Source organism: Choloepus didactylus, chromosome 2, assembly GCF_015220235.1.
Source record: "Choloepus didactylus isolate mChoDid1 chromosome 2, mChoDid1.pri, whole genome shotgun sequence".
Lineage (NCBI taxonomy): Eukaryota > Metazoa > Chordata > Mammalia > Pilosa > Megalonychidae > Choloepus > Choloepus didactylus.
The window spans coordinates 240,615,970-240,633,002 of NC_051308.1; the positions used below are offsets into that span (position 1 = coordinate 240,615,970).

The 17,033-nt window shown below is 43.8% G+C and overlaps 1 protein-coding gene across 1 annotated transcript; it reads left to right on the forward strand.

Annotated features, from left to right (window-relative positions):
* The first annotated feature begins 629 nt into the window (after nt 1-629).
* LOC119514737 lies at nt 630-15,315 on the forward strand. Its single transcript, XM_037810488.1, is given in 7 exon segments — nt 630-676; nt 1,540-1,681; nt 3,137-3,885; nt 13,758-13,951; nt 13,954-14,274; nt 14,277-14,483; nt 14,486-15,315. Coding segments are annotated over 7 exon segments (2,031 nt in total). The 3' UTR covers nt 14,857-15,315.
* The last annotated feature ends 1,718 nt before the right edge of the window (nt 15,316-17,033 follow it).

Genomic DNA, 17,033 nt, shown 5'->3' on the forward strand with positions numbered 1-17,033 from the left:
ACACATCACTTATTTGACTTCAGTCGTCCTGAAGACAGTGATTGTCTGTCTTTCCCTCCATGGCCCCTGGAGCCCAGAGCCAGGAACACTATTTGGAGAATGACTGGCCCATCTCACTGACCCCACAATGGCTCTGTGAGGCAGGTAAGCAGGGCCGGCATTATTTATCCCAAGATGAGAAAATGGGTTTAAAGACGTTAAATTCTTGCCCAGAACCAGCGAGGAAACAAGAGGTAGCCCAGCTGCCAACTCATGCCCAGACAATGCTCTTTATATTTCTCTGCCACCTTAACTACAACTTCTAACAAAGTTAATTTGACACGTACTTAATGATACACATTAAGTGTTAGTCTCCAGTACAGTAATTAGGTTTAAATGGAAACAATTCACACAAACGAACATAATTAGCGCTGTGTGCACATAGTCAAAGCACATGTTCTGGAAGTGTCTGTGAGAAGGTGATTCTTTGGTGTCAGGGAGAAAACGGGACAGAAAGTGGAAGCATTTGGTTTTTAAAAAATTCAGTGTGGAATGACGTGGCTTAGCAGTGGCTCTGAGGGAAAGGGAGTTCTGAAGTATTTTTGGATTAATGGTTTTGGGGGGATAGGGAAGTCTTGGTGGGTGCCAACATGGAACATTCTGGAGAGCTACAGGGCCCCGCCAAGCAGGCTCAGAGGTGTGGGGTGGTCAGCAAGAGACATGATGCCCAAGACCGAAAGGGAAGGGGCCAAGCACAATTCTACCTGGTCTGCAATTTACCTTGGGCCTGCCCTGCCCTCTCCCCCGCTATAGGCCAACGCAGCTGTCCGTTCACCCCAGCAGGGTCTCTCTCTCCATCCCACCCCACACCCCTGGTTCTGCCCTGACCAGGGAGGTGGCAGCCCATGGCAGGCACGCTGGGTGACACCTGGGGTGCCGTGAACTCAACACACGGCCCCTGAGCAGCTGTTTCTCAGCAGCTTACCAAGAGCTCTTCCCCATCTCACAGGGTTGGACAGGAGGGACGTGAATTTCCTTTGGGGTTTGGGTAGTTAATCCCAAGAACTGCCATCCTCCTGGTGGTGACACTAGAGAGAGTCTATCAAACGGTTAGATCGGTGACCCAGGCCTGCCAAGCTGCTTCACCCATCTCCACTGATGGATTTCATAATAAAAGGGGTAACAGCCAACAGCATTAATTTTTAAGGACGCTGACCCTTCTGCTTGACAAGCCCCAACCCCGCATCATTATGCAGGTTTCTCCTCAAGGACTTAACCCTCCCATGAAAAACAGCACCCCCTCCCCGGGGCTTTTCATCTCCTTACTCCATCGTAGCATTTACTGCTACCCAACTTTGTTTCAATTATTTGTCTTCTTCTTTCATTGCGTGTCTCCTGCACCAGAAGGTAAGCTCCACAAAGGCAAGGCTTTTGCTCACCATGCCCAATGCTAGAATAACGCTGCCACAGAGCAAGGACTCAATAAGTATCTGTTGAGTGAATGGATGAGTCCAGCACAGTTATTTTCCGACACGTCTATGTCTGGTCTCTGCCAACCAGAGGGTCAGCATCTTATAAGCAGGGGCAGCAGCTGGTGCACCCTGACATCCTCCTGCACCCCCTGCATCTCCAGAGGCAGCGGCTGGAGCACCCCAGCATCCTCCTGCACCTCCTGCACCTCCAGGACCAGCTACCAGGACAGGTGAGGGCTGGGATGGCCATCTTGTCACACGTGCAGGGCCAGCCCCAATCAATGGGAAGCGACTGATGGTAAGTGCCCCAAGGTGTCTCCTGGTTTAGCATCACTGATCTGCCACGTGTATCAAGGGCATGGGGGTTGGGTAATAAAAGTGCAGGCCTTGGGGCTGCCCAGTCAGTTAACCCCAGGATGCTTGGGGCCAGGGAGAAGCTGGACTGGCAGGACACAGCAGGGTAGAGGGGGGCTGCTCTGGCCAGTCCTCAGGTTTGGGAGGCTCAGGAGACAAGCCACCCACCCACATGACAGCAGATGCTGCCCACAGCGGCTCCCTCCACCCCTGGCCCCACCTTCAAGGGGAATGAGCCAGTGCAGAGGCCTCCTGCTTCCTCAGTGCCGAGCACTCGTGGTCCGGGGGAGAGGTCATTTGTTCTCTAAGACCCACGGAGAAGGAGGCGGAGCTGGCCCCACATCATTTGCCGCGACTTCTGGCATCTACTAAGGGCATACACAGGCATTTATCCAGGAAGCCGGCCACTCCTTGGCTCCCCAAGGCTATTGTGGATGTAGCAGGAGAGGACACAGGCTCTGGTCCTTCCAGAGGTTCCACCAGACACAGAGACCAGTGAGCGCAGGGTGGGAGATTGGCCACGGTCCTTCCAAGCGAGGAGAGCCAGCAGAAGCCGCAAACAGCTGGTGGTCCCCAGCCCTGAGCCCCAAGAGATGCCCTCCCTGCAGGGCTCCTGACCCGCAGCCTCCAGCCCCGACCCAGTGCAGGCCAGGGCAGAACCCCGTCCCCCTCCTTCCTTTAAAATGCAAGCTGTAATACTACTCCAGGGGCCAAAGCACTTTTCCTAGAGCGTGAGACTTTTCACAACAAGCCTGGGTAGCTGCTGTCAATGGCTCCACTTCACAGGCGCTCCCGTCCCACATTTGGGACAGAGGCAGCGGCAAAACCCGAGTCCCTTTTCCGGCTCCTAAGCCAGCGTGCTTCCTCGCCCTCATGATGGCGAGTTAAGAGAAAAGAAATAGCCAGCTGGGCAAAACCCAAAAAAGGAATCCTTTCTCTCCAGAGATTATGAAATCAAAGAGCATTTTGTTGCTTCTTGGAAATTCTTTCCCTTCTCTGACTCCGGGGCTACACAATTCAACAGGGTTTTCATTATGATTATTATTAAAGTAGTTGATCTAGTTCCTGCCTCCTCCTTTACAAACTTTCAGACAGACTGAGAAACACAGATGTTTTACCTGAGCTCTCCCTTGGACGGGGCGAGCAGGTCGTGGAGTCTTCCAAGCCCCTCTGTGCTCGGGCTCGGCCGAGAGGCTCTCGGAAAACTCTCGAAATCCCCCCGCTCTGCTGGGTCACTAAGGGAAGCAGCCCGGGCCTGAACAAGCCCAGGCAAGCCCAGGCTCCCGGGTCCTCCCTCCTGCGCGCTCTTGGGTCCTCCCTCCTGGGCGCAGCGCACGGCCCCGGGGCGAGAGACGCGTCTCTCCAGCCGGGGATCCGGGGAGTCTGGCTGTTCCCCAGCCCACGCGGCGGCGGCTTCTCAGGCACCTGAACTGCAGAAGAGACCAAGTAGGGAAAGAAGGGCCGGGCGGGGGCGGCGCCGGCACGCGAGGGACCCAGGGGCGCTGCGCATCGGGCTCACGTCGGGGGCCTGGGCGCCGGCGGAGGGCGGGGCGCGCGGCCCGGGCAGTGCGCGCAGCCGGACGTGGTTCCGTGCGCCCGGGCACCGGGTCGGGGTTCCCCGTGCGGTCCACCGCCTCAGCCTGCGCTGCCCAAGCGCGAGTCCCGAAGTCGCGCCGCGCTCCCCGCCTGTGCCCCCCACCCCCACGGGACCGCGGGCGCCCCACCCCAACCCCGAGCCGGTGTCCCCGGCTCCGCGGCCACCGCGACCGTTCCGGGGACTCCTCGCCCCTCTGCGGCGGGACCGAAGCCCGGGCAGGCCCAGGGCGGGTTCAAGGAGATTGGAAAGGACTCTTAGTCCAGACACCCGCACCCCACTGCGGCCACAGCCCGCCCGCCGGCCCGGCGCCCCGCCCCGCTCACCGCCCCCCATGTTTCCGGCGCTGCCCGGGCAGGGCTGCCTCGGCTCGGCCGCCCCTGCCCCGCAAGCTGCTCCGGGAAGCGGGTCGGAGCGCGGGGCCCGGGAAACGGGATCTCGGGGCCGGGGGCCACGGCGGGGGCCGGCGCTCGGAAGGCGGGCTCTGTAGAGCCGGGATCCCGGACGCAGCCCCCCGCGCCAACTTTCACCGGGCCGTGCGGGGATATAAGCTTTCACCGGGCCGTGCGGGGACACTAGCTGGATATAAGCTTAAGGAACGGATGCCTCAGCATCTAAATTCCAGCAATAGCACATCAAACTACCAAAATGTCCAGGATTCAACGAAAGATTACAAAACACACAAAGGAACGGGAAGCGATGGCCCAGGCAAAGGAGAATATTAAAGCTGTCTTTAATATGGTAGGCATTAACCCAAATATCTTAATAATCATTTTAAATTCCAGTGGTCTAAATACTCCATTAAAAGGAAATACTGGGCAGGTGGGGCAAGATGGCGGCATAGGGAGGTGTGGAATTTAGTTAGTCCCCTAGAGCAACTAGTAAGCAGCCAGGAACAACTAGAAAAGTGTCTGGAACAACTGAAGCAGGGACACCCGTGATCAGACAACATCATACAACAGTCACAGAACTGTAAGTAAAGCCCCCCAGACTGCAGAGCTGGTGCTCCATCCCACGGCACGGCAGGCCGAGCTGAAAAACTTCGCTGTGGGAAAAAGAAGCAGTCCCTGCTGAGAGCAAGGGAATGTAGCTCACCCAAGCTCCAATTGTGGTTTTAATTAACAGATTTGGACTACTGAATACATGCTAGGAGCACAGATTAACCGGGAGCAACAGGAAAGGAACACAGAGGTTTATTCTGGCAGAGAGGCGGTGGGGCTGATCGGAAATCTATATACGAATAAATAAAAACAGAGGTTTTTGGAGTCCACTGAGCTCAGAATACTGGAAATGGGCTGTGTCTCAAGAAAAGGGAAACACAGAACCAGGTACAAGCTGCGGTTTTTTCCTGGTGATCTGCGGGGCTGGCAACTGGCTCTGAGAAGGGGACTTCTTGCTTTTTTCCTTTTCTTCTCTTTCATTCTAAGTCGCTCAATAGGGAAAGCCCCAAGCAGTTTCAATTGTCAGCACTGATGCAGGCAAGGGTGGAGTTAAGATAGAGAGTCAAAGGAAAACTCAAGTGTAGGAGACAATTCCCTAAAGAGATCATCTTCCCTAAGAAAACAGAGTGTGGGGACCAGCTCAAGTGGCTGCCCTCCTTCAGAGAACTCAGATCCCATGGCCTGGAGGGGAAAAACAGAAACAGCTTAAGTGTGGCTCCTGACACCCTGGTTCTGTGGCTTGGACAGTGTCCACTGAGAATTAAATACACACCCCGTCTTTATGCTGGTTGGGAGCTGCAGGCTGACAAACTCCACCTGCTGGGCAGGACAGGAAAAGCACAGAGTCTAGAGGGTTACCGGGAAAGTCTGACAACCTGCTGGGTCTCACCCTCAGGGAAACCTGATTCTGAATACAGCCTCCTCCTGGGACCTGGGCCCATCTGGTCTGGGAAAATCCGATTGGTGTAATCAAGGAAACCAGTGACAGGACAACAGAAAATTACAAATCACACTAAGAAGAGCGAAGATATGGCCCAGTCAAAGGAACAAAATTTCAAAGGAATTGAAACACCTGATTATTAACCTAACAAGTCTCCTAAATCAATTCAAAAATCAAACCAATGAATCAAGGAAAGATATGGCAAAAGAGATGAGGAATATAAAGAAGACACTGGGCAAACAGAAGGAAGACCTTGAAAGTTTGAATAAATAATTGATAGAACTTGTGGGATTGAATGGCACAATAGAAGTGATGAAAAACACAACGGAAATACACGACACTGATATGAAGTGGGAGAAGAAAGATTCATGAACTGGAGAACAGGACATCTGAAATTCTACTCACAAAGAACAGATAGGGAAAAGAATGGAAAAATAGAGCAGGGTCTGAGGAAACTAAATGATTACATGAAGGACATGAATCTACATGTCATGGGTGTCCCAGGAGAAGAGAAGGGGAAAGGGGCGGAAAGAATAATGAAGGAAATAGTCACTGAAAATTCCCCACCTGTTATGAAACACATAAAATTATAGACCCAAGAATCACAGTGTATCCCAAACAAAACAGGTCTGAGAAGACCGACTCCAAGACACTTAATAATCAGATTATCAAATGTCAAAGACAAGAGAATTCTGAAAGCAGCAAGAAGAAAGTGTTCCATCACGTTCAAAGGAAGCTCGAGAAGAACATGTACAGAGTTCTCAGTAGGAACCATGGAGGGAAGAAGGCAATGGTACGATCCATTTAAGATAATGAAAGAGAAAAACTACCAACCAAGAATTCTATATATGGCAAACACTGTCCTTCAAATGCGATGGAGAGTTTAAAGTATTTTAAGACAAACAGCTACTGATACAGTTTGTGACCAAGAGACCTTCTTTACAAGAAATACTAAAGGGCCTAGAAAGGCACGGCTTGGAATGGGGACCCAGTCGCAAGTCCCAGGGACCATCTGGTAATACCAAGGACTTGTGGGTCAGAGGCAGAGACAAAATGTAGTGAGACTGAACTGAAGGATTAGACTATTGCAACAACTTTAAATCTCCAGGAACACCTGGGAGATTTGATTATTAAAGCTGCCCTCCCTCCCTAACCGCTCAGACACATGCCCCACATTCAGGGTGGGCAGCACCAACTACATACGCAAACATAGTGCACCAACTGGACCCCCACAAGACTCAGACCCCCACTCACCACAAAGAGAAAGTTGGTGAGACCTGGCTTGAGGGGGTTAGGTGACTTGCAGATGCCACCTGCATGTTAGTTAGAGAAAGTGTACGCCACGAAGCTGTAGATCTGACTAATTAGAGATAAGTGTTTGAATCAGTCTACATATCCTAAAAGGATCCTATCAAGTGAAGCAAATGGCAAGAGGCCAAAAACAACAGAAAATGTTAAAACATATGAAAAAAAAACCAGATGATATGGGTAATCCAAAACCAAACACCCAAATCAAAACATCAGAGGAGAGACAGTACGTGGAGCAAGTAATCAAAAACTGAAGATATACAATGAGAGCATGGCACAGGATAGAAAATTCACGAAGAAGAGCATGGCACAGGATATAAAGGACATAAAGAAGACCCTAGAAGAGCAAAAAAGAAGAAATGGCAAGAATAAATTAAAAAATTGCCGATCTTATGGAAGTAAAAGAAACTGTCGACCAAATTAAAAAGATTCTGGATGCTCATAGTACAAGACAAGAGGAAGCTGAACAGCAAATTAGTGACCTTGAGGATGACAAAATGAAAAATGAATGAACAAAAGATAGAATTGGGAAAAAATTGAAAAAATTGAAATGGACTTCAGGGATATGATAGATAATTGAAAATGTCCAAATATAAGAGTCATTGGTGTTCCAGAATGGGAAGAATGGTAAACATCTAGAAAGACTATTCAAAGAAATTGGTGGGGAAATCTGCGCAAACATTGTAAACAACATAAATACACAAATCATAAATGCCCGGTGATCTCCAAACAGAATAAATCCAAATAAACCCACTATGAGACATATTCTGATCAGACTCTCAAATACTGAAGAGAAGGAGCAACTTCTGAAAGCAGCAAGAGACAAGCAATTCACCACTTACAAAGGAAACAACATAAGACTAAGTAGTGACTACTCAGTGGCCACCATGGAGGTGAGAAGGCAGTGGCATGATATATTTAAAATTCTGAGGAAAAAAAATTTCCAACCAAAAATCCTTTATCCAGCAAAACTCTCCTTCAGATTTGAGGGAGAGCTTAAATTTTTCACAGACAAACAAATGCTGTGAGACTTTGCCAATAAAAGACCTGCCCTACTTCAGATTCTAAAGGGAGCCCTACCAACAGAGAAACAAAGAAAGGAGAAAGAGATATAGAGAATTTTAACAGACATATATAGTACCTTACATCCCAAATCACCAGGACACTCATTTTTCTCTAGTGATCATGGATCTTTCTCCAGAAGGGACCATAAGCTGGGACATAAAACAAGCTTCAAGAAATTAAAAAAAAAAAAGTTGAATATACTCTAAGCACATTCTCCAGCCATAATGGAATACAAATAGAAATCAATAATTTTTGATCTGTAACTCCACTATTTACTTCCTACATGATATAAAATACACAAACTCTAATGACGAATCAGTGGTTTTGAACTCAATGTAAAATATGTAATTTTAGACAATTATATAAAGGTGGGGGAACGGAGGAGTATAGAAACATAGTTTATGGGTCCTATTGAAGTGAAGGTGGTATCAAAGAAAAACAAGATTGATATGGATTTAAGAGGTTAATTTTAAGCCCCACAGTAAACACAAAGAAATTATCAGAGAATATAACCATAGAGATAGAGAGTAGAGTTTGGGTTAAGAGAAATGGAGGAAGGGGCAATGGGGAGTTAAGAAATGAGTGTAGGGTTGCTGTTTGAAGTGAAGGGAATCTTCTAGTAATGGATGGTGGGAAAGAGCATGACAACATTCTAAAGGTGATTAATCCCACTAATGGAATGCTAGGGAGGGGGTGGAATGGGAAGATTTAGGCTGTATATATGTTTCCACAACTGAAAAAAAAAAAGTCTAAATAGATGACAATTGAATGCCAAGGATGATCCTGGATGGGATTGGAGGGTGGAGGACAGGTGGCTCAAAGGGACACAGTTGAGACATAAGGAAAAGGAATATAGAATGTAAGCTTTGTATCATTGTTGAATCTCTTGTACTTCTTAGCTGTGCTTAATGGGATTGCAGAAAAGAATGTTCTTGTTGATGGGAAGTGTATACGTGAATTATAGTGTATGTTCAAGGATGTGTGCAGCTAGCTCTCATATGCTCAGAAGACAGAGCAATAGATGTTGGATGATAGATAGGGAGGGAGGGAGGGAGGGAAAGAAATAGCGATGTGACAGCATGTTAAAGTTGGTGGATTGAGCTATCGGGGGAGGGGGGTCAGTGTATGATGAAATTCTGTGTATGGGGTTAGTATTGTTTTTGCAACTGTTCCTAAAACTTTGAATTTATTTCAAAAGAAAAAAAAAAGGACATTAAGAGAGAGAGAGGGGAAAAATATATCTGCCAAACATAAACCAAAGGATAAGATGGATGATTCAAGAAATGCCTCCACAGTAATAATGTTGAATGTAAATGGGTTAAAGTCCCCAATTAAAAGAAGTAGATTGGCAGAATGGACCAAAAAAAATGAAACATCAATATGTTGCATACAAGAGACTCATCTTAGACACAGGGACACAAAGAAATTGAAAGTGAAAGGATGGAAAAAATATTTCATGCAAGCTACAGCCAAAAGACAGCAGGACAAGCAAGATTAATCTCAGATAAAATGGACTTTAAATGCTAGGATGTTATGAGAGACAAAGAAGGCCACTACATACTAATAAAAGGGGCAATCCAACAAGAAGAAATAACAATCATAAATGTTTATGCACCCAATCAAGGTGACACAAAATACATGAGACAAGCACTGGAAAACTAAAGGAAGCAACTGATGTTTCCACAGTAATTGTGGGAGATTTCAACACATGACTCTCTCCTATAGATAGATCAACCAGACAGAAGATCAATAAGGAAATTGAAAACCTTAACAATCTGATAAATGAATTTGATTTAGCAGACATATATAGAACATTACATCCGAAATCACCAGGATACACATCCTTCTCTAGTACTCACAGAAGTTTCTCCAGAATAGCTTATATGCTGGGGCATAATACAAGCCTGAGTACATTTTTTAAAAAAAATTGAAATTCTTCAAAGCGCATTCTCTGACCACAATGGAATACAATTACCCGTCAATAAAACATCAAAGAAAATGAAATACTACTTAACACATTTTATGAAGCTAACATCAATCGAATACCAGAACCAGGCAAAGATGCTACAAAAAAGGAAAACTACCGGCCAATCTCCCTAATGAGTATAGATGCAAAAATTCTCAACAATATACTTGCAAATTGAATCCAAAGACACATTTAAAAAATCATACATCATGACGAAGTGGGGTCCATTCTAGGCATGCAAGGATGGTTCAACATAAGAAAATCAATCAGTGTATTACAACACATTAACAAATCAAAGAGAAAAGTCAAGTGATCATCTTGATAGATGCTGAAATAGCATTCAACAAAATCCAACATTGCTTTTTGATAAAAACACTTCAAAAGGTAGGAATTGAAGGAAACTTCCTCAATATGATAAAGAGCATATATGAAAAACCCACAGCCAGCATAGTACTCTATGGTGAGAGACTGAAATCCTGCCCTGTAAGATCAGGAATGAGACAAGGATGCCCACTGTCACCACTGATATTCAAAATTGTGCTAGAAGTGCTAGCCAGGGCAATCTGGCAAGAAAAAGAATTAAAAGGCATCCAAATGGGAAAGAAAGAAGTAAAACAAGAAGATGATATGATTTTATAACTGGAAAACCCTGAGAAATTGATGATACATCTACTAGAGCTAATAAACAAATTTAGCAAATTAGTGGGATACAAGATTGATGCACATAAGTCAGTAATGTTTCTATAGACTAGAAATGAACAAGTTGAAGAGACACTCAAGAAAAAAATACCATTTTCAATAGCAACTAAAAAAATCTAGTACCTAGGAATAAACTTAACCAAATATGTAAAAGACTTATACAAAGAAAACTATATAACTCTACTAAAAGAAATAGAAAGGAACCTTAAAAGATGGAAAAATATTCCCTATTCATGGATAGGATGGCTAAATGTCATTAACATGTCAATTCTACCCAAACTCATCTACAGATCCAATGAAATCCCAATCAAAATTCCAAAAACCTACTTTGCAGAGTTGGAAAAGCTAGTAATCAAGTTTATTTGGAAGGGAAGTTGCCTCAAATTGCTAAAAACACTCTTAAAAAGAAAAACGAACTGGGAGGATTTACACTCCCTGACTTGGAAGCTTATTATAAAGCCATAGTTGTCAAAACGGCATGGTACTGGCACAAAGATAGAGATATTGATCAATGGAATTGAATTGAGAATTTGGAGAGAGACCTCCAGATCTACAGCCGACTGATCTTTGATAAGGCCCCCAAAACCACTGAACTGGTACATAACAGTCTTTTCAACAAATGGGGCTGGGACAGTTGGATATCCATATCCAAAAGAATGAAAGAGGATCCCTACCTCACACCCTACACAAAAATTAAATCAAAGTGGATCAAAGATCTCAATATAAAAGACAGTACCATAAAACTCCTAGAAGATAATGTAGGGAAACATCTTCAAGACCTTGTATTAGGTGGCCGCTTCGTAGACCTTATATCCAAAGCACAAGCAGCAAAAGAAAAAATAGATATATGGGAACTCCTCAAGCTTAGACGTTTCTGTACCTCAAAGGAATTTCTCAAAAACGTGAAGAGGCAGCCAATTCAATGGGAAAACATTTTTGGAAACCATGTATCTGACAAAAGACTGATGTCTTGCATATATAAAGAAATCCTACAACTCAATGACAATAGTCCCGACAGCCCAATTATAAAATGGGCAAAAGATGTGAAAAGACAGTTCTCTGAAGAGGAAATACAAATGCCATAAACACATGAAAAAATGTTCCGCTTCACTAGCTATTAGAGAGATGCAAATTAAGACTACAAGGAGATACCATCTCCCACCAATTAGAATGGCTGTCATTAAACAAACAGGAAACTATAAATGCTGGAGAGGATGTGGAGAAACTGGAACTCTTATTCATTGTTGGTGGGACTGTATAATGGTTCAGGCACTCTGGAAGTCAGCCTGGCAGTTCCTTCGAAAACTAGATATAGAGTTACCCTGCGATCCAGCAATTGCACTTCTCGTATATACCCGGAAGATCTGAAAGCAGTGACACGAACAGATATCTGCATTCCAATGTTCATAGCAGCATTATTCATGATTGCCAAGAGATGGAAACAACCCAAATGTCCTTCAACAGATGAGTGGGTAAATAAAACGTGGTATATACACACAATGGAATACTACACGGCAGTAAGAATGAATGATGTCCTGGAACATATGACAACATGGATGAACCTTGAAGACATAATGCTAAGCGAAATAAGCCAGGCACAAAAAGAGAAATCTTATGTGCTACCACTAATGTGAACATCTAAAAATATAAAATAGATGGTTTATAATGTAGAATGTAGGGGAACTAGCAATAGAGAGCAATTAATGAAGGGGGAATGATAACCCAGTAAGAACAGATAAGCTATCGTGAGTAAGTTTAATGTTCTAGGAATGCCCAGGAATGACTATGGTTTGTTAATTTCTGGTGGGTATGGTAGGAATAAGTTCACAGAAATGTTGGTATATTAGGTTATTTTCTTGGAACATGTTGGAAGTAAAGTAGTTACTTTAGGTTAGTTGTGTTTTCCTTACTCCCTTGTTATGGTTTGTTTGACATTTCTTTACTGTACGTTTTTATTTATTTTGATACAGTTAGTTAATTTTTTTTTTAAAGTTAATATTAAAAAAATGTAAAAAATATGCAGAGCCCCCCTGAGGAACTGGTGGAGAATGTAGGGGTGTTGGGCTTCCCCACCTTGATGGTCACTGATGTGCTCACAGACATAGGAGACTGGTGGTTTGATGGTCTGAGCTCTCTATCACGGGACTTGCCCTTGGCAAGACTGTTGCTGCTAAGGAGAGACTAGGCCTGCCTGTAATTGTGCCTAAGAGCCTCCTCCTGAATACCTCTTTGTTGCTCAGATGTGGCCCTCTCTCTCTAGCTAAGCCAACTTCGCAGGTGAAATCAGTGCCCTCTCCCCTATGTGGGATCTGACACCCAGGGTGTAATTCTTCCTGGCAATGTGGAATATGACTCCCGAGGAGGAATCTAGACCCAGCAACACGGGACGGAGAACATCTTGACCAAAAGGGTGATGTGAAAGGAAACGAAATAAGCTTCAGTGGCAGAGAGATTCCAAAAGGAGCCGAGGTCACTCCGGTGGGCACTCTTACGCACAATATAGACAACCCTTTTTAGGTTCTAATGAATTGGAATAGCTAGCAGTACATATCTGAAACTATCAAACTACAACCCAGAACCCTCGTTTCTTGAAGACGATTGTATAAAAATGTAGCTTATGAGGGGTGACAATATGATTGGGAAAGCCATATGGACCACACTTCCCTTTATCTAGTGTGTGGATCAAGGAGTAGAAAAATGGGGGCAAAGAAAAAAAAAGAAAGAAAAAAGGCACCCAGTGTTCTTTTTTACTTTAGTTGTTCTTTTTCACTTTAATTTTTAGTCTTATTGTTTTTGTGTGTGTGGTAATGAAAATGTTCAAAAATTAATTTGGGGGATGAATGCACAACTATATAATGGTACTGTGAAAACTGAATGTACAGTTTGTATGACTGCATGGTATGTGAATATATCTCAATAAAATTGAATTAAAATAAAATTGGGGGTCATGTCTTAGCACGTCCAGGGGCAAACTCTTAGCTTAGCATCTCCAAACATCCTTCTATCCATATCACCATCTCAGCTCCTGTGTCTTCTTGGTTCTTTCTCCCAGGATGTTTCTCTCTAAGCCCTTGGGGGTCCTGTCTTACCACATCCAGGGGCAAACTCTTAGCTTAGCATCTCCAAACATCCTTCTATCCACATCACCAAATGTCTCCAAGTGTCAGTGTCAGCCAGCTTTCAACCACCATCTCCAAAATGTCTCTCTTGGCTGTTCTGAGGTCCTTTTGTTTGTGGGCTCTTTTATAGGACTTCAGAGATTAAATCAAGAACCATGCTAAATGGGCGGGGCCACACCTCTATGGAAATAATCTAATCAAAGATATTACCCACAGTTGGATAGGTCCCATCTCCATGGAAACAGCCTAATCCAAAGATCCCAACCTAATCAACACTAGTACATCTGCCCCCACAAAACTGCATTAAAGAACATGGCATTTTGGGAGACATCATACATCCAAACTGGCACACTGGGGCTCGAACACAACTGCCCAACAGCCCAGACCATGGGGTATGGTGGGGAAAACCAGCAGCAATTTTTCAAAGACCCAGGGGCCGGCGATCTCCTGGACAAAGATGAGGACAAGGACAGAGGGTGGAACTGGGCCTCCCTGCGATTGGCCGTGGAGCAGACACCATGAGAGTCGCCACCAGCACCTCACCTGGCAGCTCTTACGGGTCCTTTTCCTTCCATCGTCAGGGCTGGCAGGGCACAAGTCTCTCCCCATGTAGACTCTGCTGCCCCGGGGCCTCTAGCAGGCAGCCCCACTGCAGAGACCAGCACTTCCGGACGCAGAAGATGAGTTACAAGGCACTGAGGGATGAAAATTCTAAGCTAGCAAGGAAGCTGAATGTGGTTCAGAGCTTCTCTGAAACTCAAATGGAAATGGTGAGGACACTTGAGTGGAAATGAGAAGCAAAGATGCTGAAGGAGGAGAGTGATGAAGGTGACCTGGAGTTGTGGTCCAACAGGTGGTCCAGCTGGAGCTGATGACCAAATGGGCTATAAAGGCAGGAAATCACATTACAAAACAAGAAATGAGTTGGCTCCAGGCTCAGGTCTCCAACACCCAGCGAGAGAATGATGCCCTGCACCAGGGACCCAGCTTGTCCAGGATGGAGCAGAGCACCGATGTAAACCCACAGAACCTCCACGTCGTGATGAACACACACACTCTTCAGTGAAGCAGCTGGTTTCTGGAGCAGAAACATTGAATCTCATCGCTGAAGTCCTAAAGTCTATAGATAGAATTTCTGAAGTGAAAGACAAAGGGGAGGACAAAGAATCTCGAGAATCTGTGGAACGCTTCCAGCCTAAAGCCCTATTTACGTCCTGCCTGCTTTATTCAGAAATGCAGTTGTGTCTTTCAATATGCAATCTTCCCTGTAGGAAAAATATTTATCATGAGATACTCATTTCATGGCCTAAAACAGTATCGTTAGCAAATTGTGATCCAGGGGTAGCCGTGTACGTGAGTTTCACCAATAGTTTATATATGAAATCCTTGTGGTCGACTGTCTTATTTTATAGGCTCTAATAATCTATTGGAAGAAATTTTATACAAGCCAGTGTTTTTTTAAATTACTATACATGAAAACAGCAGTTCTGAAAAAACAACATTACAAGAACCCTATTGTGGACCAATATCCATCTTGAACATAGATGCAAAAATTCTTAACCAAACTTCAGAAAATCACATCCAACATGATATTAAAAGGATGCTAATACATCCCAACTAAGTGGATTTTATCCAGAAATGCGGCTTGGTTTAACATTTAAAAAATCAATGTACTTTTCCGTATTAACAAACTAAAAAAGAAACCATATGATCTCATTAAACACAGAAAATACATTTGACAAAATTCCTGATAAAAACCCTCAGAAAACTAGGAATAGAAGGGCACTTTCACATTTTAAGGGCATCTACACAAAACCTACAGCTAACATTGTAAATGGTAAAATCTGAATGCTTTCCTCCTGAGATCAGGGAAAAGGAAAGAATGTGAATTCAATTCAACATTGTACTGGGGGTTTAGATGGTGCAAACAGAGAAAAAAAAGAAATAAAGGTATCCACTTTGAAAAGGGAGAAATAAAACCTCCTTTATTTGTAGATAATATGATTTTCTACATAGAAAGTCTTATGGGATCTATTTTTCAAAAGCTGCTGGAACTAATGTGAACAAAATGCATTTAGCGGTTGGCTGTGGAGCAGACACTGTGAGACAAAGAGGAGGACAAAGAATCTTGAGAATCCATGGAATGCTCCCAGCCTAAAGCTGTGTTTACATCCTGAAACCACTACCTGCTTTATTCAGAAATGCAATTGTGTCTTTAAATATGCAATGTTACCCAATTTGGGCTTGACGTGTCCTGGGGGGAGCGGAGGGCCCAGGGCGGGGCCAGAGCACATGTGTCACGATCGGGCAGCAATGGCCGCCTGCTCTCCTTGGCCAGCAGGTGAGCCATCACTAATCACTGTGTCCTTTTTGAAACAGAATGACCCTTAATCAAATCTGTAATTAGCATGCACACACACACACACAAAGCTACTAGAACCAACAAGTGAGTTTAACAAGTTTGCAGGACCAATACACAAAAATTAATTTTATTTCTATATAAGAGCAATTAATGACCAGAAATTTAAATTTCAAAACAGTACCACTTACAATAGCATCAAATAACCTGAAATACTTAGAAATAAATCAGCAAAATATGTGTAAGACCTGTACACTGAGAACTACAAAACACTGCTGAGAGAGATGAAAGCAAGACTGAATGAGTGGCGAGATATACCATGTTCATGGGTTGGAAGAGACATTGTTGTTAAGATATGGTTTCTCCCCAAATTGATCTATAAATGCAACACAATTCCAAGCAAAATTCCAACAGGCTTATATTTTGTTGTAGAAATTGGTAAGCAGACTCTAAAATTTATATGTAAATGTTAAGGACCTAGAATAGCCAGAACAATTTTAAGAAAGAATGAAGTTGGAGGACTACTATAATCTGATGTCAGCACTTAATATAAAGCTACAGTAAACAAAATAGTGTGGTATTAACACAAAGATAGCAAGTAGATTAATGGAACACAATACAGAATCCAGAAATACACCCACACCTATAGAGGCAACTGATTCTTGGCAAAAGCAATTGAGTGGAGAAAGGAGAGCTTTCCAACAAATGAGCTAGAACATTTGACTATCCATATGCAAAATTACAAACTTTTATCCATACCTTACACCATACATAAAAAGTATACTTTAAAATGGATCATGGACTTGAATTAAAATCTTAAACTATAAAATTTGTAGAAGAAAACATGAGATAAATCTTGGCAACCAAAAAGGCATGATCTATAAAATAAAATGTGGATAAATTGGACTTCGACAAAATCTAAAGTTTCTGCTCTTTATAAGACACTGTTATGAGAAGGAGAAGACAAGCCATAAATTGGAATAACATATTTGCAAATCATATATCTGAAAGGACTTGTATCTAGAATGTATAAAGAACTCTCATAACTCAATAAGAAGAAAACAAATACTTCATTAAAAAATGGAAAATATATTTGAATTAACACTTCACCAAAGGGCAGATATGTATGTTAAATAAGCACATGAAAAGATGATCAGCATTATTAGGCATTAGGAAAATGCAAATTAATACCACAATGACATACTGCTACACACCTAATAGAAAGGCTAAAATTAAA